At 41.6% G+C, this 24,319-nt stretch overlaps 1 protein-coding gene across 1 annotated transcript; it reads left to right on the forward strand.

The window, feature by feature from the left end:
- Positions 1–1,139: 1,139 nt before the first annotated feature.
- Positions 1,140–24,310, forward strand: LOC128643976 (transmembrane 7 superfamily member 3; the record flags this gene model as incomplete). Its single annotated transcript, XM_053696741.1, is given in 6 exon segments — positions 1,140–1,260; positions 8,593–8,764; positions 20,643–20,820; positions 23,205–23,291; positions 23,440–23,520; positions 24,228–24,310. Coding segments are annotated over 6 exon segments (722 nt in total), but the record flags the coding sequence as incomplete, so codon positions are not given.
- Positions 24,311–24,319: the final 9 nt, after the last annotated feature.

Genomic DNA, 24,319 nt, shown 5'->3' on the forward strand with positions numbered 1-24,319 from the left:
GAAAGGGTATAAAAGAAGAAAATCTAATGACATGGCCTCCTTGTTCACCTGATCTGAACCCCATTGAGAACCTGTGGTCCATCATCAAATGTGAGATTTACAAAGAGGGAAAACAGTACACCTCTCTGAACAGTGTCTGGGAGGCTGTGGTTGCTGCTGCACGCAATGTTGATGGTGAACAGATCAAAACACTGACAGAATCCATGGATGGCAGGCTTTTGAGTGTCCTTGCAAAGAAAGGTGGCTATATTGGTCACTGATTTGTTTTTGTTTTGTTTTTGAATGTCAGAAATGTATATTTGTGAATGTTGAGATGTTATATTGGTTTCACTGGTAAAAATAAATAATTGAAATGGGTATATATTTGTTTTTTGTTAAGTTGCCTAATAATTATGCACAGTAATAGTCACCTGCACACACAGATATCCCCCTAAAATAGCTATAACTAAAAACAAACTAAAAAATACTTCCAAAACTATATATATATGTGTTTAATAATAAAAAATGACATATTTTGTTTTTCTATGTGAAGAACATATGTATGTAAAATATGCATAATGCACTTCGGGTTTCATGCTTTAGGTCTAACCAGGTATTGGGTTAGTGCACATGCAGACAGATATCTTAATGTACGTTATTGAAATATTAAATCTAAACTATTGAAAAAAAATATGAATTATAATAGATACTGCAATAAATATTTTTTATATATATATATTTTAGTACATCTATAATTATTTACATTAATTGTTATTTTTCAATATTTTATATTTAATAAATACTTAACGCACCTTAAGATAACTCATGTTGGATTAGCCCACATAAAGAATTGGTGTACTCTTGTCAGACTTATGTGCGCAACCCCGACAGGTGTAAACTAATTCTTCATGTTTTGCTGACGCCAAAACTTTTACTTTCAATTTGTAATACTCGCGCACAAAAATATTACTTCTAGCGGTGTTTGCGCTTGAGCAGGAGGGTGCTAAATACTGCTAAACTTGTTAATCTAGTCCTCTGTGTATGAATTTTAACGTTTTGATTTCTACGATTTGCATACAGATCAGTTTTGACATTACACGTGTTTTGACAGAGAGAATATTTATCTGTATTTAAATAACAGAATCATTTCATTTTCACAGATCCCATCCCCGGAGCATGCAACCTGGAGTTTAATTTGGATATGGACCCCAAAGTGTATTTACAATATAATTTGTATGAAACTACAATAATGTTTGCACCAGCTAATCTCGGCTATGCACGGTATGTGAAACATCTGCTTGTTACTTGTCTGACGGTATATGCACAACATTTTTATAGTAGTGGTTGAACAAACAAACAATTTTATTATACCATTTAAATATAAGCATTATTTTATATTTTGAAATAAAACAATATCTATGCTAAATTACCAATGTAGTTATTTTATTGTTCGTCGCTAGGCACTGAAAAAATACTGCCCCCCAAATCTTCCCATCTCTAGCAATTATAGCTGATATTTGTCTTCTATGTCTCACAACTGCAGGCCAGAGACGCATGAAGGGAACATGCGGTACACCAGGAATCCTTGATATTTAATAAAATGAATAAATAAATAATTTGGAGAGCATAGGGGACAATACGCCCCTACATAAGTCTTAAAGGGACATTCCTGTCAAAATTTAAATGCACATAGATGAATTACATCTTTAAATAGAAACTTATTGCAAAACAGATTCTTAAAGTTATTCATTGTTTTAGTGTTAGCATTTTTCTCTGCACGTACATGTGATCCATAGCTAGATATTCTCAGTGCACCAGCATTTTAAATATGGCAGCTGCTCAGAGCGACAGTGGGCTTGTATCATGTCAGCAATTAACAAACTGAGTCATTACCACATGGTACAAGCACCTTAGGCTCTCTGAGCAAGTGCTGTGTTTTAAATGCTGGTGCACGGTGCAAACTTAAATACATGTTTGAAAGAAGCATTTTTTTTCTTAAAAGGGAAGAGTCCACAGCTGAATTCATTACTTTTGGGAAATACAGAACCTGGCCACCAGGAGGAGGCAAAGACACCCCAGCCGAAGGCTCAAATACCTCCCACACTTCCCTCATCCCCCAGTCATTCTTTGCCTTTCGTCACAGGAGGTTGGCAGAGAAGTGTCAGAAGTTCGATATAGTAGTATGGAGGGTAGTACTCTTCGCAATGGGACTGGAGTTTTAAGTAATCGTGTCAGCCTCTCAGTGAGAGCATGGATGAAAGTTAGAGTCCGGAGATGCAGGGAGAGTTTTTTCCTGCGAAACCATCACGACTGATATTAACAGCTCCTTGGTAATCAGCGTTGACGAGTTTCGCTGCCTACCTTTCTTCACTCAAGTCCATATCAGAAGCGAGGCTACTATCTGTCACACTTGAAGGGCCGTGTTCCTGTTCCACGGCGTAGATTCTGGTAAGATCGTTTCATTTTATTTCAATATGAGAATGTATTGTTGACGAAACAAGGTAGTTTTCCAGTGGGAATCATTTTATCTTAATAAGAAATTATGGGTTAATATCTCCTGAGGGGGGTTATTGAACAGGGGGGACTTTAATCATGTTTGTTATATGGTTGTTTCTGCAAATGTGTAGCTATACATAGGCTCACGGAACATAACGGCCTTCTTTTAATGACGCAATCTCTCAGGATTGCGTGTCCTTTTTTGTGACTGTCACAGTGCACCTTGTGACGGGTGCGGTTACGTTGTTTTTCACTTCCATATGCTGACTGTGTGCGACCGAGAGAGTCTAGTTTGTGAGTTGTCTGGTTCACAGGAGGTGGTGAGTGTCCCAGCCATTGGGGGTGTCAAGAGGTGCCAGTAAGTTTTTGTCATTTTTGTAGATACGGAGAATGTGTCTTGTGATGAATATGAAATGGCCTGGGTAATCAATGCCCATCAGTTATGTTCCAATTGCCGCTCTAGAGTACTCTTTTCTCCCGAGTCAGGGAGCTTAGAGTGCGTTGAGCCATACGCCTCCGAGGTTTCCATGACCCGTGAGGTGCGTGCCCCAGACCCTTTCCCGACTACGCACACAGGTGTCCCTATGGCCTTTACTCCTCCGGAGGGTGGCCTGTTTCCTCCAGAGGTTACGGCACGGTTCTACATGGCCATTTCTATGGCGCTGACTCATTTATATCTCCCAAGTGAAGTATTTCTAAAATACTGTCTGTGTTCTGTTAACCAAGGCCCATCGAGCGTGGGATCGCCCGATTCAGTTCAGTCTTCTAAAGGGAAGCGTTGGTCCCTGAAGCTTCAGGGGCCACAATCTCGGGGCCAGGGTCAGTAGATCCGGCGAGGGATGATTTTGCCTTCCGTTACAGGCTGGCTCGCCTTCGCGTTCTTTTAAGACATGTTTTGGCAATGTTGGAGGATCCCAGTCGTAGTGAGCTGAGGGATCCGAAGCCTTAGAAGCTGGATGGCAAAATGGATATGATGTTTGGGGATGAAGCCAATCTCCTTAACGTCTCTGTTTTATTTTTTTTCTTTATGTTTTTGGTTCCAGTTCTGAGCTTGGGTGAATGGGGCTTCTAATCGGCTGGTCCCGTTTGGCCTTTACCCGATGGGTGCTGCCTTCATTTTATTTTTTGATCCGGATGGATGTGTTTATTTGTTTTCCTTAAGCTCATGTCTGTTAGATTTTCGTTTAATGAATGTTCTTCTCTGTAACCGATACTTGCGATTATGTTCGCGTGGGCACTCCTTTGGAAGTTGCGCACTTGTTGAATATTAGAATTATGTTTTCTAGTTCATTTATCGATCCTTCAGGACCTTGAGCAGTTCAGGAGTGTCCTTATACCAGGCTGGTACTGGTCGGACGCTTTTTCGGCTGTTACCAGGGTTCATGTCACCTTCCTGGTGCAGATTAAATCCTGTTGGATTCTGAATGTCACTTGGCCTATTCTATGGATTCCGGGCTCGGATCCTACCGAAGTATGAGGCCTGTTGTTTATATGCAACCCCTCCGGACGGAGGGCTGTGAGTGCCAATCTAAGGTTGGTTGGTTTGGGCTGCTCGCCTGGGATACGGATTTGTTTTTGCAGACAGCATCATGGTTCTTCTGGTCCCTGGGGACTCAGAACCGTTATTTCCATTCTTTGGAAGTTGGGAGATGTGTGTGACCTTTGTGGTCTGGTGTGCCGAGTGATTACCGATTTGAGTTTCACATGAAGTTCTTCCGGACGCTGATTCTTTAGCCTATTACGCATTTTCTTGCGGTGGCGGAGTATCATTCCTTCCCGCCTTGGGTGGATCATCTGGTCTGGATGCGTGGGCATGTTTTTCTACCTCTACTCGAGTTGTGTTACTCTAAGAGGGGGTGTGCAGGGGTTCCCTGCCTTCTGTGGGGGGCTACGGCTCCAGCGTTTGCCTGCTTAAAGTCATTTCTTTGGAAGATAGATCCTTCAAGGATCTCTGACGGTTGTCTATTCCACTTTATACCCTTGGTCTGACCACGGTCTTCGACATTTGGGTAGCTTGCGTCCTCGTTGCAACTCTAGCCTTGGGGATTGTCAGTGAAGAGTCGAGGTCGGGTTTAGATTACCGCCCTTCTGGTGTCAGGTAGTTGACCTTTTCTCCTCGATGCTCGGTTCGGAGTTACCTTAGTATCTGTGGCGTCCTGTGGGTCCTTGGTTCTTGCCTTGCAGGGTTTTTTTCCATTTTTGCATTTAAGGATCCTGGAAGGGGAGCTGCGATGTAGTGTCTGGTTCCTCTGTTCCTGCAGCAGGAGGCTGAGGGTTTGCACTCTTTGGGGCTGCTGCTCTGTGTTGGATCTGATATATGGATGCTGATGGTCTGAGGGCCTTCTTCCCTTGGGACATGTTACTTTTTTTGACGAAAACAGCATGTAGGTGGTCTCGTACCCGAGCACAATGTTTATCCTGACTCACGGTAACATGCCGTTGTGTAGCAGCGGTCTAACCGGGGACTTTTTTTTTTCCTCGTTGATCCTTCCTTTCTCTTCCAGAAGTCTGGGACTCTTGTCTTCGGTCTTTGACTAGCCTTTAGGCTGGGACCATTATCCTGGAGGGAAGGTTGGGGAGCGGTTACTCTATGTAGTGTTGACCGTTTTCTTAGTGTTGGTCCTCTCCTTTGTGGGAGGACTTTGGATGTCCTCCTCTTTTCTACTGGTGTCTGGTCCCAGGAGGGGGCGCTCCTTGGAGCCCGCTATTTGGAGGGCTGTAAGCCCTTGGAAGGTTTGCCTTTGGAACCATCTACAGCTATTTGCACTGTGATGGTGTACCCAGCTACAGCTAATTGCTCTTGTCTGTATGTTAACAAGTTTTGAAGCGCATTTAGGGGGTTTGGGTTAGCAATGGTGAGTCAGCCTTCCTCCTGGAAGCTGGTCATTGAGAGTTCCTGTTCAGGCGGTTTGAGATTCTTTTGGAGAGCTCTTTTCTAGCTGCTGGGATAGTTATCCTGTTTCTGCTGTCTCTGCCTGTCTAGTCTGCTGGTCTAGATATGTTATGAGGCAACAGGGGACTCATGGTTTTCCTGGAGTACCTTAGGGTATGGTACAGGATCAGGGATAGAAGGGTGCTCGTCGAGTCCTTTTTGGGACATGTTTCCCTGTGTATGAATCCTTTTTCTTCGGTCCTTGTGTTTCTAGGGAGCTCGTCTCCCTGGGCGTTGCTTATGTATGACAACTATGGGTTGTTCTATAGGTGTTGAGTGGGAAAAGTTACTTTGGATTTTTCCTGGACTCTGTTTTCCCTTTTGGGGGGCAGATGCGGTCCTTGTCTTTGGCTGGGTACCTTCTTGGGAGTCGTGATCCGTGGGGCGGACGCCTCGTAGGTTGTTTAGGCTTGACGGACTCTAGCTCTGAGTGTTTTTTTAGTTTGGCTTTGCCGGTAGTGTAACTAATATGCAGTTACCTGGGTTCGGATTTTCTTCTGTGTCTTTTGTACTTAAATTTTAGGGTGTTGAGTAATTCAGGCTGTGGTGCCTTTTGAAGGGGCCGCCTTTTGTACCCACCCATTGTTTGCATTCAGTGTCCTCTAGCTTGGGTATTGTTTTCCCAAAAGTAATGAATGCAGCTGTGGACTTGTCCCTTTTAAGAAGAAAAACATAAATTATGATTACCTGATAATTTCATTTTCTTCTGAAGGGAAGAGTCCACAGCTCCCGCCCGTGTTTTTTCTGTATGAGGCGGCTGTAATTTCTTTGTTCTTCTGGCACCTTTTTCACCCTCATATTTCTCCTACTGTTCCTTGTTCCCTTGGCAAAATGACTGGGGGATGAGGGATGTGGGGGCGGTATTTGAGCCTTTTGGGGTGTCTTAGCCTCCTCCTGGTGGCCAGGTTCTGTATTTCCCAAAAGTAATGAATGCAGCTGTGGACTCTTCCCTTCAGAAGAAAAAGAAATTACCAGGTAAGCATAATTTATGTTTTTTGCTATTACATGTATATTACAGAAATGCTTCTATTCAAAACTGAAATGCATCCATGTGAATTACAATTTTAGCTGGAATGTCCCGTTAAAGGGACACTGAACCCAAATTTTTTCTTTCGTCATTCAAATAGAGCATGCAATTTTAAGCAACTTTCTAATTTTCTTCTATTATCAAATTTTCTTCATTCTCTTGTTATCTTTATTTGAAATGTAAGTTTAGATGCCGGCCCATTTTTGGTGAACAACTTGGGTTGTTCTTGCTGATTGGTGGATACATTCACTCAGCAATCAACAAGTGCTCTCCAGGGTTCTGAACAATAAAATAGCTTAGATGCCTTCTTTTTCAAATAAAGATATCAAGAGAACGAAGAAAAATTGATAAAAGGAGTAAATTAGAAAGTTGCTTAAAATTGCTGCTCTATCTGAATCACACAAGAAAAAATTTGGGTTCAGTGTCCCTTTAAGGTACTTTTTATATCTGCATGAGTGATCACTAAAATAGTGTGCTCCAAACGTATCTAATAGAAGGCCTGTAATAGAAGTATGTTTTATACACAAGGCCCCTTGTTTGTGTCGTTACTGACCAAATACAGTACCGCTGCTATAAATAGCCGGCAAACTACCTACCTTACGTACGATCTCCGCTTCCTGTATATTCCTGTATAAAGTTCTGTTTTTATTTTTGCTGTGGCCAAAATATCGCTGGTGTTGTATTGTCCAGGGATTCTACCACCAGGGATATGAAATTCAAATAAACTTCCCTAACATTTGTCAAAAAAATAAATAAAAGGAAAACGTTCCATTTAACTTCTGTTATCAAATGTAGCACTTTCTGAGGTAGGCTTAGGAGCGTGCATGTGTCTTGAGCACTATATGGCAGCAGTGTTTGCCAAAATGTTGTACATATAGACTTAGCTCACACATGCACGCTTCTGAGCCTACATCAGTATGCTCTAAAGGAAACCATGTTTGTGCACCCACCAATCAGCAGCTACTGAGCCTATCTAGGTATGCTTTTCAACAAAAGATATCAAGAGAATGATGCAAATTAGATAATAGAAGTATATTGGAAAGTTGATTAAAATTGCATTCTCTATCTGAATCGTGAAAGCAGAAAATGTGTTTCATATCCCTGTAAGCTCTGATCTAAAGGGGGACATTATTGGAAATGTAGCTGTATAGTTGTTTGATATCACTGCAGTGAACGTGCTAACGGCTGCCTTTTAGTTCGCTGTCCATGTGCTTAAAGGGATACGATACCCAGTTTTGGGTTTTTTTATTTCATGATTCTGATAGAGCAGCAATTTTACACAACTTTTATTTACTTCTATTATCACAATTTGGTATCCTTTGTTAAAAAGCAGCAAGCTCAGGAGCGTGCTCGTGTCTGGAGCACTATATGGCAGCAGTTTTGCAAGAATGTTACCATTTGCAAGAGCACTAGACGGCAGCACTATTTCCTGCTATGTAGTGCCCCAGATGCTACCTGGACCCTTTAGCAGGCTGCCTCTTTATAGGCCTATGTGCCTGTCCTACACAACATCTTTTACTTCTGTTTAAAGGGACAGTCTACGCCATAATTGTTATTGTTTAAAAAGATAGATAATCCCTTTATTACACGTTCCCCAGTTTTACACAACGCTGTTATATTAATACACTTTTTACCTCTATAATTACCTTGTATCTAAGCCTCTGCAGACTGCCCCCTTATCTCAGTTCTTTTGACAGACTTGCATTGTAGCCAATCACTGCTGACTCCTAGGTAACTCCACGTGCGTGAGCTCAATGTTATCTATATGGCACACATGAACTAACGCGCTCTAGCTGTGAAAACTCAAAATGCACTGAGATAAGTGACGGCATTTAAGGGCATAGAAATTAGCATATAAGCCTACCTAGGTTTAGCTTTCAACAAAGAATGCCAAGAGAACAAAGAAAATTTGATGATAAAGGGAAATTGGAAAGCTTAATGATTAATTTTGACTAGACTGTCCCTTTTTTAATTGTGACGTTTTTTTGTGCACAAGACTAAGAGGGGCCTTTTAGAGAAGATTCTGAGGATTTTAAGTTCAAATTAACTTCCTAAAAATATTTCTGAAATTTGTTTTCATCTCTGCAAAAAAGCACACAAAGAAACTGAGTAGATGTTAATTTGCTTCCGTGTAATTCTGTGTTTTTATTATACTTAGCGGGGCTGTCGCTCCTGTGTGTGATGTGAATATGGGGCAAGTGTCCAGGTGGCGTCTACAGTATGACGTCTATCAGTACTTTTTACCGGAGAACAACCTGAACGACACCATTCTGCTCACCCACCTGCAGAAAATGTCCATGGTCCAACCAGTGGTTACAAACGGTGTTAAGGTAGGTTTTTAAACTTGTAGAAATCTAACGTATGATGCTCTAACGTTTCATCAAAATGACACCAAATATTCTATGTAATGAATGTGTTCACATACAAGTGAGGGTTATCTGAATGTCTGACTTCAAGGTTAGTGGCTACTAAACTAGTTTTGTGACTTCAACAACCAGTCAATAGCAGCTTTGTTTCCTCTGGTATAATTTACTTCGGCTTGAATGAAAATAACATAAAGAAACTGACAGCAAGAAATGGTCCAAGATCTCAATTTATTATTTTGCAGTCCTGATAAGTTAGGAAAGATTGAAATATTATTTCCTTATTTCTCCTGGTGCAGGCAGTACAGCCAGTCAGAGGCTGTATCACCTGAGCCACTATTAACCATGGATCTGAAGCATGCATGAGCACATAATTATATCTCATCAAGAGGCACCACTGAGGATAATGACCTTAACAAAAATAAAAAGTGCCTGATCAGAGCTGTAAAACAGGAAGGCTTTCCCTGTTAGTATCATTGACTTATGCTATATAGGCTAATACATCTGTTGCTTGTCCCTTTAAGCACAGAGATGTCGAAACTGTGACCTGATATGGGTTTTATGACTGTTGTACCCATAATGCAAAAGTGAAATTTATTTGACCACTTTACATCCTGTGGGCAATGTATGAAGTCTACTCTATTATAAAATAGAGAAGTTAAAGTAAATAAATTGGTCCTTTTTTTCTATTTCCACCTTTTATTAAGCTCTGCTATAGCTGTAATTGTGTTTAATTTTCTGTCTATGTTTTAGAAAATGTAACTTTCTTGATTTACAGTCGAAAAAAATCAGTATTCAAAGTGATTGCCTGTCTGAATTTAAAGATGCTTTAAAGCTGTATTTATATAATGTGTGTGTCTATATACACGCGCACACACACACACACGTACACATATTCATAATAAATTATGCACTGCTTGGCATAACATATGCATACAAAATGTATGTTTGCACTCAGTGGATAGATGGATATATCTCTTGAAACCCTCTTGAGTTTTATATCAGTTACAGGGGTCAGTTAGGGGCAAATGTGTCAGCTTATCTTTTACTTGTATTTCTCTGTAAGTAGGTCCTGGATATACGTTTATTGATTGACTCTCTACCTTCTGGGGATCAGCTCCTTTATTAGCTTGATGGCTGCCCACTAAAGACCAGCTTTGTTGTTGGCTGCTCTGTGCCTGCTGGAGATCTGCTCCGTCATTGGCTTGTTTTGTGCTTGCTGGAGATCAGCTTTGTCATTGGCTTGCTTTGTATCTGCTGGAGATCAGCTCCGTCATCGGCTTGCTTTGTGCTTGCTGGAGATCAGCTCCGTCATTGGTTTGCTTTGTGCTTGCTGGAGATCTGCTCCGTCATTGGCTTGCTTTGTGCTTGCTGGAGATCAGCTTTGTCATTGGGTGGCTTTGTGCTTGCTGAAGATCAGCTTTGTCATTGGGTGGCTTGTGCTTGCTGGAGATCTGCTCCGTCATTGGCTTGCTTTGTGCTTCCTGGAGATCTGCTCCGTCATTGGCTTGCTTTGTGCTTCCTGGAGATCTGCTCCGTCATTGGCTTGCTTTGTGCTTGTTGGAGATCTGCTCCGTCATTGGCTTGCTTTGTGCTTCCTGGAGATCTGCTCCGTCATCGGCTTGCTTTGTGCTTGCTGGAGATCTGCTCCGTCATTGGGTGGCTTTGTGCTTGCTGGAGATTAGCTCCGTCATTGGCTTGCTTTGTGCTTGCTGGAGATCAGCTCTGTCATTGACTTGCTTTGTGCTTGCTGGAGATCAGCTTCGTCATTGGGTGGCTTGTGCTTGCTGGAGATCTGCTCCGTCATTGGCTTGCTTTCTGCCTGCTAGAGATCAGCTTCTTTGTTGGTTTGCTTTCTGCCTACTGAAAACTAGCTCCTTCTTGCTAATAAACATCAGCTCTTTTTTGGGGCTTGCAGCAGGAGGTCATATACTATTTTGGGAATTCAGGGCTGCAACTAACTTATTTCTTTCATGTAAATGGCAAGAGTCCATGAGCTAGTGTCGTATGGGATATACATTCCTACCAGGAGGGGCAAAGTTTCCCAAACAATGCCTATAAATACACCTCCCATCACACACATACTTCAGTTTTACAAACTTTGCCTCCTATGGAGGTGGTGAAGTAAGTTTGTGCTTGATTTTTATGATTTTTTTCTATGATAAGCGCTTCTAAGCATTCTGAAGCCCAATTCCTCTCAGAGTACAGTGTTTGTCAGAGGGATGTGAAGAGAGTATTGCCTGTTGATTTTTATAGTTTCACTCATGGGAAATCTTTTCAAGGGTTCTCTGTTATCGGTCGTAGGGATTTATCTCCTACCTCCATTTTCAGATCGACAATATACTCTTATACCATTTTTTTCCTGTATTGAAAATAAAATCCACATACTGAGTGTTACAAATATAAAACTTCAGACATTAACAATAACACAACTGTTTGTCCAATTTTTAAGAAGCAGAGCACATTTTTATAATTAAGCAAAACAAAACCACAAACTGTTTGAAAAGCGGTAGAACTAGAATAAGGTAGACTATCACTGTTTATAACATTATCTGCCAGCAGATACTTTTTTGGGGGGCTTGTTATCTTCCAGCAGGAGGTCAGATACTATTTTGGGGGGCTTGTTATCTGTCAGCAGGAGGTCAGATACTATTTTGGGGGGCTTGTTATCTGTCAGCAGGAGGTCAGATACTATTTTGGGGCTTGTTATCTTCCAGCAGGAGGTCAGATACTATTTTGGGGCTTGTTATCTTCCAGCAGGAGGTCAGATACTATTTTGGGGCTTGTTATCTGTCAGCAGGAGGTCAGATACTATTTTGGGGGGCTTGTTATCTGCCAGCAGGAGATCCGATACTATTTTGGGGGGCTTGTTATCTGCCAGCAGGAGATCAGATACTATTTTGGGGGTTGTTATCTGCCAGCAGGAGATCAGATACTATTTTGGGGGCTTGTTATCTTCCAGCAGGAGGTCAGATACTATTTTGGGGTTTGTTATCTTCCAGCAGGAGGTCAGATACTATTTTGGGGTTTGTTATCTTCCAGCAGGAGGTCAGATACTATTTTGGGGCTTGTTATCTTCCAGCAGGAGGTCAGATATTATTTTGGGGGGCTTGTTATCTGTCAGCAGGAGGTTAGATACTATTTTGGGGTTTGTTATCTTCCAGCAGGAGGTCAGATACTATTTTGGGGCTTGTTATCTTCCAGCAGGAGGTCAGATACTATTTTGGGGCTTGTTATCTTCCAGCAGGAGGTCAGATATTATTTTGGGGGCTTGTTATCTTCCAGCAGGAGGTCAGATACTATTTTGGGGCTTGTTATCTTCCAGCAGGAGGTCAGATACTATTTTGGGGCTTGTTATCTGTCAGCAGGAGGTCAGATACTATTTTGGGGGGCTTGTTATCTGCCAGCAGGAGATCCGATACTATTTTGGGGGGCTTGTTATCTGCCAGCAGGAGATCAGATACTATTTTGGGGTTTATCTTCCAGCAGGAGGTCAGATACTATTTTGGGGTTTGTTATCTTCCAGCAGGAGGTCAGATACTATTTTGGGGCTTGTTATCTTCCAGCAGGAGGTCAGATATTATTTTGGGGGGCTTGTTATCTGTCAGCAGGAGGTCAGATACTATTTTGGGGTTTGTTATCTTCCAGCAGGAGGTCAGATACTATTTTGGGGCTTGTTATCTTCCAGCAGGAGGTCAGATACTATTTTGGGGCTTGTTATCTTCCAGCAGGAGGTCAGATATTATTTTGGGGGCTTGTTATCTTCCAGCAGGAGGTCAGATACTATTTTGGGGCTTGTTATCTTCCAGCAGGAGGTCAGATACTATTTTGGGGCTTGTTATCTGTCAGCAGGAGGTCAGATACTATTTTGGGGGGCTTGTTATCTGCCAGCAGGAGATCCGATACTATTTTGGGGGGCTTGTTATCTGCCAGCAGGAGATCAGATACTATTTTGGGGGTTGTTATCTTCCAGCAGGAGGTCAGATACTATTTTGGGGCTTGTTATCTGTCAGCAGGAGGTCAGATACTATTTTGGGGGGCTTGTTATCGGTCAGCAGGAGGTCAGATACTATTTTGGGGGGCTTGTTATCTGTCAGCAGGAGGTCAGATACTATTTTGGGGCTTGTTATCTGCCAGCAGGAGGTCAGATATTATTTTGGGGTTTGTTATCTTCCAGCAGGAGGTCAGATATTATTTTGGGGCTTGTTATCTTCCAGCAGGAGGTCAGATACTATTTTGGGGCTTGTTATCTGCCAGCAGGAGGTCAGATATTTTCTCCAACATTGGTGTGTCCGGTCCACGGCGTCATCCTTACTTGTGGGATATCTCTTCCCCAACAGGAAATGGCAAAGAGTCCCAGCAAAGCTGTCCATATAGTCCCTCCTAGGCTCCGCCCACCCCAGTCATTCTCTTTGCCGTTGCACAGGCAACATCTCCACAGAGATGGTTAAGAGTTTTTTGGTGTTTAAATGTAGTTTTTATTCTTCTATCAAGTGTTTGTTATTTTAAAATAGTGTTGGTATGTACTATTTACTCTGAAACAGAAAAGGATGAAGATTTCTGTTTGTGAGAGGAAGATGATTTTAGCAGACAGTAACTAAAATCGATTGCTGTTTCCACATAGGACTGTTGAGATGAAGTAACTTCATTTGGGGGAAACAGTTAGCAGACTTTTCTGCTTAAGGTATGACTAGCCATATTTCTAACAAGACTGTGTAATGCTGGAAGGCTGTCATTTCCCCTCATGGGGACCGGTAAGCCATTTTCTTAGTCAAACAAACAGAATAAAGGGCTTAATATGGGCTAAAAAACTGGTAGACATTTTTATGGGCTAAATCGATTGCTTTATTTGGGCATTTTATTCATATTTATGCTGACAATTCGCATTTATAAACTTGGGGAACGTTTATTAAACGGCAGGCACTATGTTAGACACCTTTTCCAGTCAGGGGGCCTTCCTAGTTGTAGACTGAGCCTCATTTTCGCGCCATTACTGTGCAGTTGTTTTTTGAGAGCAGGGCATGCAGATGCATGTGTGAGGATCTGAAATTTGCTGGAAAAGCTTCTAGAAGGCGTCAATTGGTATCGTATTCCCCTCTGGGCTTGGTTGGGTCTCAGCAAAGGCTATAGCTGGGACTGTATAGGGGTTAAATTTGTAAATTATTTTAAGGGTTAAAGCTCTGAAATTTGGTGTGCAATACTCTTAATGCTTTAAGACACTGTGGTGAAATTTTGGTAATTTTTGAACAATTCCTTCATACTTTTTCACATATTCAGTAATAAAGTGTTTTCTGTTTAAAATGTAAAGAGACAGTAACGGTTTTGTTTTAAAACGTTTTTTGTGCTTTGTTGACAAGTTTAAGCCTGTTTAACATGTCTGTGCCTTCGGATAAGCTATGTTCTATATGTATGAAAGCCAATGTGTCTCCCCATTTAAATTTATGTGATAATTGTGCCATAGCGTCCAAACAAAGTAAGGACAGTACTGCCACAGATAATGAAATTGCCCAAGATGATTCCTCAGATGAGGGGAGTAAACATGATACTACATCATCTCCTACTGTGTCTACACCAGTTTTGCCCACACAGGAGGCCCCTAGTACATCTAGTGCGCCAATGCTTATTACCATGCAACAATTAACGGCTGTAATGGATAACTCCATAGCAAATATTTTATCCAAAATGCCTACTTATCGGATAAAGCGCGATTGCTCTGTTTTAAACACTGAAGAGCAGGAGGGCGCTGATGATAATTGTTCTGTCATACCCTCACACCAATCTGAAGGGGCCATGATGGAGGTTTTGTCAGATGGGGAAATTTCAGATTCAGGAAAAATTTCTCAACAAGCTGAACCTGATGTTGTGACATTTAAATTTAAATTAGAACATCTCCGCGCACTGCTTAAGGAGGTGTTATCTACTCTGGATGATTGTGACAACTTGGTCATTCCAGAGAAATTATGCAAGATGGACAAGTTCCTAGAGGTTCCGGTGCACCCCAACGCTTTTCCTATACCCAAGCGGGTGGCGGACATAGTAAATAAGGAGTGGGAAAAGCCCGGCATACCTTTTGTTCCCCCCCCCCTATATTTAAGAAATTATTTCCTATGGTCGACCCCAGAAATTATTTCCTATGTCGAGGGGGCAGTTTCTACTCTAAACAAACGCACTACTATTCCTAACGAAGATAGTTGTGCTTTCAAACATCCTATGGGTAAAAAATTGGAGGGTTTGCTTAAAAAGATTTTTGTACAGCAAGGTTACCTTCTACAACCCATTTCGTGCATTGTTCCTGTCACTACAGCAGCGTGGTTCTGGTTCGAGGAACTAGAAAACTCGCTTAGTAGAGAGACTCCATATGAGGAGGTTATGGACAGAGTTCACGCACTTAAGTTGGCTAACTCTTTTATTTTAGATGCCGCTTTGCAATTAGCTAGATTAGCGGCGAAAAATTCAGGGTTTGCTATGGTGGCGCGCAGAGCGCTTTGGCTAAAGTCTTGGTCAGCGGATGTGTCATCCAAGACAAAATTGCTTAACATCTCTTTCAAAGGTAAAACTCTATTTGGACCAGAATTGAAAGAGATTATTTCAGACATCACTGGGGGAAAGGGCCACGCCCTTCCACAAGATAGGCCTTTCAAGGCCAAAAATAAGTCTAATTTTCGTTCCTTTCGCAATTTCAGGAACGGACCGGCCTCTAATTCTGCATCCTCTAAGCAAGAGGGTAATGCCTCACAACCCAAACCAGCCTGGAAACCGATGCAAGGCTGGAACAAGGGTAAGCAGGCCAAGAAGCCTGCCGCTGCTAACAAAACAGCATGAAGGAGTAGCCCCCGATCCGGGACCGGATCTAGTGGGGGGGCAGACTCTCTCTCTTTGCTCAGGCTTGGGCAAGAGATGTTCAGGATCCCTGGGCGCTAGAAATAGTTTCTCAGGGCTACCTCCTGGAATTCAGGGAACTACCCCCAAGGGGAAGGTTCCACATGTCTCACTTATCCTCAAACCAAATAAAGAGACAGGCGTTCTTACATTGTGTAGAAGACCTGTTAAAGATGGGAAAGATACACGCAGTTCCAATAAAGGAACAAGGAATGGGATTTTATTCCAATCTGTTCGTAGTTCCCAAAAAAGAGGGAACTTTCAGACCAATTTTGGATTTGAAGATCCTAAACAAATTTCTCAGGGTACCATCGTTCAAGATGGAAACCATTCGAACGATTCTACCCACTATCCAGGAAACTCAATTTATGACTACCGTGGATCTAAAGGATGCGTATCTACATATTCCTATCCACAAAGAACATCATCAGTTCCTAAGGTTCGCTTTTCTGGACAAGCATTACCAGTTTGTGGCCCTCCCATTCGGGTTAGCCACTGCTCCAAGGATTTTCACAAAGGTACTAGGGTCCCTTCTAGCGGTTCTAAGACTGAGGGGCATTGCAGTAGTACCTTACTTGGACGACATTCTAATACAAGCGTCGTCCCTGTCGAAAGCAAAGGCTCATACAGACATCGTTCTGGCCTTTCTCAGATCACACGGATGGAAGGTGAACATAGAAAAAAGTTCTCTGTCTCCGTCGACAAGAGTTCCCTTCTTGGGAACAATAATAGATTCCTTAGAAATGAGGATTTTTCTGACAGAGGTCAGAAAGTCAAAACTTCTAAGCACTTGTCAAGTTCTTCATTCTGTTCCTCGTCCTTCCATAGCGCAGTGCATGGAAGTAGTAGGGTTGATGGTTGCAGCAATGGACATAGTTCCTTTTGCACAAATTCATCTAAGACCATTACAACTGTTCATGCTCAAACAGTGGAATGGGGACTATACAGACTTATCTCCAATGATTCAAGTAGATCAGAAGACCAGAGATTCACTCTGTTGGTGGCTGACCCTGGACCATCTGTCCCAGGGAATGAGCTTCCGCAGACCAGAGTGGGTCATTGTCACGACCGACGCCAGTCTAGTGGGCTGGGGCGCGGTCTGGGAATCCCTGAAAGCTCAGGGTCTATGGTCTCGGGAAGAGTCTCTTCTCCCGATAAACATTCTGGAACTGAGAGCGATATTCAATGCTCTCAGGGCTTGGCCTCAACTAGCAAAGGCCAGATTCATAAGGTTCCAATCAGACAACATGACGACCGTTGCGTATATCAATCATCAGGGGGGAACAAGGAGTTCCCTGGCGATGAAAGAAGTGACCAAAATAATTCAATGGGCGGAGGATCACTCCTGCCACCTGTCTGCGATCCACATCCCAGGTGTGGAAAACTGGGAGGCGGATTTTCTGAGTCGTCAGACATTCCATCCGGGGGAGTGGGTACTCCATCCGGAGATCTTTGCCCAAATAACTCAATTATGGGGCATTCCAGACATGGATCTGATGGCGTCTCGTCAGAACTTCAAGGTTCCTTACTACGGGTCCAGATCCAGGGATCCCAAGGCGACTCTAGTAGATGCACTAGTAGCACCTTGGACCTTCAACCTAGCTTATGTATTTCCACCGTTTCCTCTCATTCCCAGGCTGGTAGCCAGGATCAATCAGGAGAGGGCCTCAGTGATCTTGATAGCTCCTGCGTGGCCACGCAGAACTTGGTATGCAGACCTGGTGAATATGTCATCGGTTCCACCATGGAAGCTACCTTTGAGACAGGACCTTCTTGTTCAGGGTCCATTCGAACATCCAAATCTGGTCTCCCTCCAGCTGACGGCTTGGAGGTTGAACGCTTGATTCTATCGAAGCGTGGGTTTTCAGATTCTGTGATAGATACTCTGGTTCAGGCCAGAAAACCGGTAACTAGAAAGATTTACCATAAAATATGGAAAAGATATATCTGTTGGTGTGAATCCAAAGGATTCCCATGGAATAAGATAAAAATTCCTAAGATTCTCTCCTTTCTACAAGAAGGTTTGGAGAAAGGATTATCTGCAAGTTCTCTAAAGGGACAGATCTCTGCTTTATCTGTCTTACTACACAAAAGACTGGCAGCTGTGCCAGATGTTCAAGCATTTGTTCAGGCTCTGGTTAGGATCAAGCCTGTTTACAGACCTTTGACTCCTCCCTGGAGTCTAAATCTAGTTCTTTCAGTTCTTCAAGGGGTTCCGTTTGAACCTTTACATTCCATAGATATTAAGTTACTATCTTGGAAAGTTTTTTGTTTTTGGTTGCAATTTCTTCTGCTAGAAGAGTTTCAGAGTTATCTGCTCTGCAGTGTTCTCCGCCCTATCTGGTGTTCCATGCAGATAAGGTGGTTTTGCGTACTAAGCCTGGTTTTCTTCCTAAGGTTGTTTCTAACAAAAATATTAACCAGGAGATAGTTGTACCTTCTTTATGTCCGAATCCAGTTTCAAAGAAGGAACGTTTGTTTTACAATTTGGACGTAGTCCATGCTCTAAAATTCTATTTAGAGGCTACAAAAGATTTCAGACAAACATCTTCCTTGTTTGTTGTTTATTCTGGTAAAAGGAGAGGTCAAAAAGCGACATCTACCTCTCTTTCCTTTTGGCTTAAAAGCATCATCCGATTGGCTTATGAGACTGCCGGACGGCAGCCTCCTGAAAGAATCACAGCTCACTCCACTAGGGCTGTGGCTTCCACATGGGCCTTCAAGAACGAGGCTTCTGTTGACCAGATATGTAAGGCAACGACTTGGTCTTCACTGCACACTTTTGCCAAATTTTACAAATTTGATACTTTTGCTTCTTCGGAGGCTATTTTTGGGAGAAAGGTTTTGCAAGCTGTGGTGCCTTCCGTTTAGGTAACCTGATTTGCTCCCTCCCTTCATCCGTGTCCTAAAGCTTTGGTATTGGTTCCCACAAGTAAGGATGACGCCGTGGACCGGACACACCAATGTTGGAGAAAACAGAATTTATGCTTACCTGATAAATTACTTTCTCCAACGGTGTGTCCGGTACACGGCCCGCCCTGGTTTTTTAATCATGTCTGATGAATTATTTTCTCTAACTACAGTCACCACGGTACCATATGGTTTCTCCTATATATATTTCCTCCTGTCCGTCGGTCGAAGGACTGGGGTGGGCGGAGCCTAGGAGGGACTATATGGCCAGCTTTGCTGGGACTCTTTGCCATTTCCTGTTGGGGAAGAGATATCCCACAAGTAAGGATGACGCCGTGGACCGGACACACCGTTGGAGAAAGTAATTTATCAGGTAAGCATAAATTCTGTTATTTTGGGGGGCTTGTTATCTGCCAGCAGGAGGTCAGATATTATTTTGGGGGGCTTGTTATCTGTCAGCAGGAGGTCAGATACTATTTTGGGGTTTGTTATCTGCCAGCAGGAGGTCAGATATTATTTTGGGGCTTGTTATCTTCCAGCAGGAGGTCAGATACTATTTTGGGGCTTGTTATCTGCCAGCAGGAGGTCAGATATTATTTTGGGGGGCTTGTTATCTGCCAGCAGGAGGTCAGATATTATTTTGGGGCTTGTTATCTGCCAGCAGGAGGTCAGATATTATTTTGGGGCTTGTTATCTTCCAGCAGGAGGTCAGATACTATTTTGGGGCTTGTTATCTGCCAGCAGGAGGTCAGATACTATTTTGGGGGCTTGTTATCTGCCAGCAGGAGGTCAGATATTATTTGGGGGCTTGTTATCTGCCAGAAGGAGGTCAGATATTATTTTGGGGCTTGTTATCTACCAGCAGGAGGTCAGATATTATTTTGGGGCTTGTTATCTGCCAGCAGGAGGTCAGATATTATTTTGGGGCTTGTTATCTGCCAGCAGGAGGTCAGATATTATTTTGGGGCTTGTTATCTACCAGCAGGACGTCAGATACTATTTTGGGGGCTTGTTATCTGCCAGCAGGAGGTCAGATACTATTTTGGGGCTTGTTATCTGCCAGCAGGAGGTCAGATACTATTTTGGGGGCTTGTTATCTGCCAGCAGGAGGTCAGATATTATTTTGGGGCTTGTTATCTGCCAGAAGGAGGTCAGATATTATTTTGGGGCTTGTTATCTACCAGCAGGAGGTCAGATATTATTTTGGGGCTTGTTATCTGCCAGCAGGAGGTCAGATATTATTTTGGGGCTTGTTATCTGCCAGCAGGAGGTCAGATATTATTTTGGGGCTTGTTATCTACCAGCAGGACGTCAGATACTATTTTGGGGGCTTGTTATCTGCCAGCAGGAGGTCAGATACTATTTTGGGGGCTTGTTATCTGCCAGCAGGAGGTCAGATACTCTTTTGGGGGCTTGTTATCTGCCAGCAGGAGGTCAGATACTCTTTTGGGGCTTGTTATCTGCCAGCAGGAGGTCAGATACTATTTTGGGGGCTTGTTATCTGCCAGCAGGAGGTCAGATACTATTTGGGGGGCTTGTTATCTGCCAGCAGGAGGTCAGATACTATTTTGGGGCTTGTTATCTGCCAGCAGGAGGTCAGATACTATTTTGGGGCTTGTTATCTGCTGGGGTTATGAGGAAGTGGGGGAGGTATTTAAGCCTTTGGCTGGGGTGTCTTTGCCTTCTCCTGGTGGCCAGGTTCAGTATTTCCCACAAGTAAGGAATGCAGCTGTGGACTCTTCCCATACAGATGGAAATGAAATTATCAGGTAAGCATAATTTATGTTTTTTTAATGAAAATGTGAAGTTCTTTAAAAACATTTGTTTTACATGCAGATGTTTCGCAATATAATGCTTATAAAAGAATAATCTAATGTTAATTTTGGCTGAAATCATGTGTATTTGCAGCAGTCCTTGCTTGGTATTTTTTCTCATACTGAGGTCTTTTTTTGGGGGGGGCTTCATGCTTTTACGTATTTGTATGCTTAAATGTATGAAATACACACCCAGTAGTTTATAAATAAAGCTTAGTTTAAAAAAAATTCTCTTCTTATAGCTGGTTACTTTGTCATCTAATGAGCGGACCAGTATGTCATTTTCTTCCATTCCTGGACAAGGAGTGATCTACAACGTGATCGTCCGTGATCCCCTTCTGAATACATCAGCAGCATATATTCCTGTCCATACTTATGCCTGCACGTTTAACGCAACAATGGACAACTGCTTCACCCTAGGTATACAGTTTAAGGGATTCTGCCATTAAGAATTTAATTCTACTGTCTTTCTGCCCATATTGTAATTACTACATTTTGGTGTTAACGCTAAATCAGTGCATTTTTATAGCTTTTCACAGCTAGGCAGCACTAGTTCATGTGTGCCATATAGATAACATTGCGCTCAAAGTAGACTGTCCCTTTTAATATATTGTCAAAGTTGTGCTCCAGTGCAAACTGAGGGTACAGCTGGTGAGCCAATCAGGAGTTGGTATACATGAGTATGCTCAAATTACTGGATGTATTTACATTTAGCAGATTTAGAATATTGCAGGCGTGCAGCTTTGACTACTTTTCAACTTAAAGGGCCATAATACCCAAATGTTTAAACACTTGAAAGTGATGCAGTATAGCTGTAAAAAGCTGACTAGAAAATATCCCCTGAGCATCTCTATGTAAAAAAGAAAGATATTTTACCTCAAAAGTTCCTCAGTAGCCACCTCCCATTGTAAAGGACTTCTAAGCAGCAAATCAGTATGTCTGTCCCGGGACATCCGAAGGGTTGAGCCTTGTGCACTCTCATGTTATTTCCCTATTCAGTGTAAGGAAGTTTACTATGAAATCTCATGAGAGTCAAGTGAAATCTCATGAGATCACAGTAAAAGAGTTCATGACCTCAGCACTGCTGATGCTGATTGGCTGCTGTTCATTTCTTCATTTTTTTTATTTTTTTTTTACCTGCAGCTGGGCAGCAGCTGAGTATAACTTTTTACACAGCACTTACTCTGCTGAGCTGAGGAAATTGTGAGGTAAAATATCTTCCTTTTTTACATAGAGATGCTCAGGTGATATTTTCCTGTCAGCTTTTTACAGTTATACTGCATCAGTTTCAAGTGATTTAGCATATGAGTATTATGTCCCTTTAAAGCCAAAGAAGGGAATTTGAGTAAAATAAAACAAAACACCAACTTACTTCTGTTATCTAATTTGCTTCATTATCGTGGAATTCTTTGTTGAAGAAGCAGCAATGCACTACTGGGAACTAGTTAAACACTTTGGGTGAGCCAATAAAATGAGGCAAATATGTGCATCCACCAATCAGCAGCTCCTAAACCTTGCTTGGTATTTAAAAACAAAACAAACAAAAAACAAGAGAACGAAACAAATTAGATAAAAGAAGTAAATTAGAACGTTGTTTAAAATCACATGCTCTATCTAATTCATGTTTTTGTGTCACTTTAAAAGCTTATGGTAAAGAGGTTTATATGTTGTGTTTTATTTTATATGTGAAAGTCATAACTTAAATGGCTTTGTCACGGCACATGCTGTATTAAACCCCTTATCAGCCACAAATGGCTGCAACACATTGCCAAGAGGTGACATCTGTATATGTGACATTTCTTTCTTGCATGCCTCCTCATAATTTAAAGGGACATTAAACATTTTGAGAGTTTAATATAAAATATTTAGTTATGTGTAGTAAAAAAACTTTGTAATATACTTTAATTATATATTATGTCAAATTTGCCTGTAATTTAAAGGGACACTAAACACAAACATTTTCTTTCATGATTCAGGTAGAGGATACAATTTTAACTAACATTCCAATTTACTTCTATTATCTAATTTGCTTCATTCTTTAGATATCCTTTGTTGAAGAAATAGCAATGCACATGTGTGAGCCAATCACACAAGGCATCTGTGTGCAGCACCCAATCAGCAGCTACTGAGCCTATCTAGATATGCTTTTCAGCAAAGAATATCAAAAGAATTAAGCAAATTAGATAAAAGAAGTTAGTTAGAAAGTTGTTTAAAATTGCATGCTCTATGTGAATCATGAAAGAAAAAGCATGGGTTTTATGTCCCTTTAACTTTGGATATTGTTGGTTTTATTAATTCCATTCTGAATGCGGAAGAAGCCGCCCACTTGTGCCGTTCGGCTATTTTCAGAGACAAATGTATTCTTGTGAAACTGGGATCTGGATTTGCACAGCTACAAAAAAAGCGGAATAGCCTGAGCGGCCGCCGCCTTCTGCATTCTGCATATCTAGTTTCTATAAAGTGATGGGCCTTGTTTGCACATTCTCTTTCCTCATCAGTTTTATATCTGGTTGTAATTGTCCTCAGCAGATAAAAGAAAGGTGAAAAGCTAGGTACCAACATGGCAGCACCCGTTACTTTATAGGAACTAAAAGCATAATTTAAAAAATACATTTTCATACTATTCTCAGTCTACTCTGCTTTAAATACATCAGTATATATATAGTATTTATATCATTGATTAAAATTCATTTAATATCTTGTTTATTGTGTATGTGCTACACAAATCATTCTTTTCATATATATGTCTGTAATTCTTGTTGGCTACTAGCTATAGTCCTCATGGTCGTTCTTGTCTCTTGTAGGTCGAATTTCAACCAAATTATTTTTCACATTTTTTGCGTTGTTAGGACTGTTTATTTGTTTCTTTGGACATCAGTATCTGAAGACAGGTAATTACGATTGCCATTGAGATCTTTTAGGTGTAACTTTGTATTATTTTTTGGGGGGTAACCATAATAATGGTCTTTCTAATTATTAGAATCATTTGAACTGACCTAATTTTACAAGCCATTGCTAATTGTATTCTAAATTTTCTAGAATTCTTTTTCATGGGATTTATTATTGGAGGATTTTTGTTCTTCATTCTCTTGACCAGAACAACCCAGCTTGATTATGATGGTACGTTATTGCTGTAATTGAACAATATTTTGGCAAGTTTCTTTAGGAATGCAAATGATTTTAGAAAAATACTGTCACGCACACGTTAATACTGTATGTATAATGTGTATTTGCATGTATGTGTATGCAAACACAATCACTCAAGAAATCAACCTGAAACCTGGAATCCACCACATTTGCAGGATTTCAAAATAAAATATTTATTGTAAATATTATGTGGGTCCTCAGCTTGCCTACTTGAGTCTGCATTATAAACGGGCTCATAGTGTTTATCGTACAAACATTATGAAAGGTTTCCTTTCTAATCAATGTGATGGACTTGACTTATAAATAAATTGCAATGAAGGGGTTAAGAAGAAAAACGTGATGTAATTGTGTGAGCTCAGAGAGAGGGAGTAGAGGAGATACCGATAACACAATTAAAGGGGCAATCTAATGCAAAATTAGTAATTGTCCTAATGTGTGTTCACATTACTGACTCTAGCTAACTAGATCTAATCTCCACAAAATGGTTAAATGCATAGATAAAAATCGTGCTTAGGAGCCACAACCATTGCAGCTTCCAAACGGGAAACAACCAATCTGCCAACCAGGAGCTGTACTTGTTTGGCCCACCAGTAAGCGGGTTTGTTCTGCTGAGTCGTGTGATGTATGCGCATATGAATTTACCCAAACACTTACACTTGCTCTTCTCATGCATTTTGCAGCACGCTTGGGTCTAACAGCATTGATAGGCATCACAGGCGGGCTCCTGTTTGTGGCGTATTGGTGGAGATTTGGATGCATCCTCTTCTGTGTA

The sequence above is a fragment of the Bombina bombina genome, unplaced genomic scaffold (genome assembly GCF_027579735.1).
Source record: "Bombina bombina isolate aBomBom1 unplaced genomic scaffold, aBomBom1.pri scaffold_2414, whole genome shotgun sequence".
NCBI classification, from domain to species: Eukaryota; Metazoa; Chordata; class Amphibia; order Anura; family Bombinatoridae; genus Bombina; species Bombina bombina.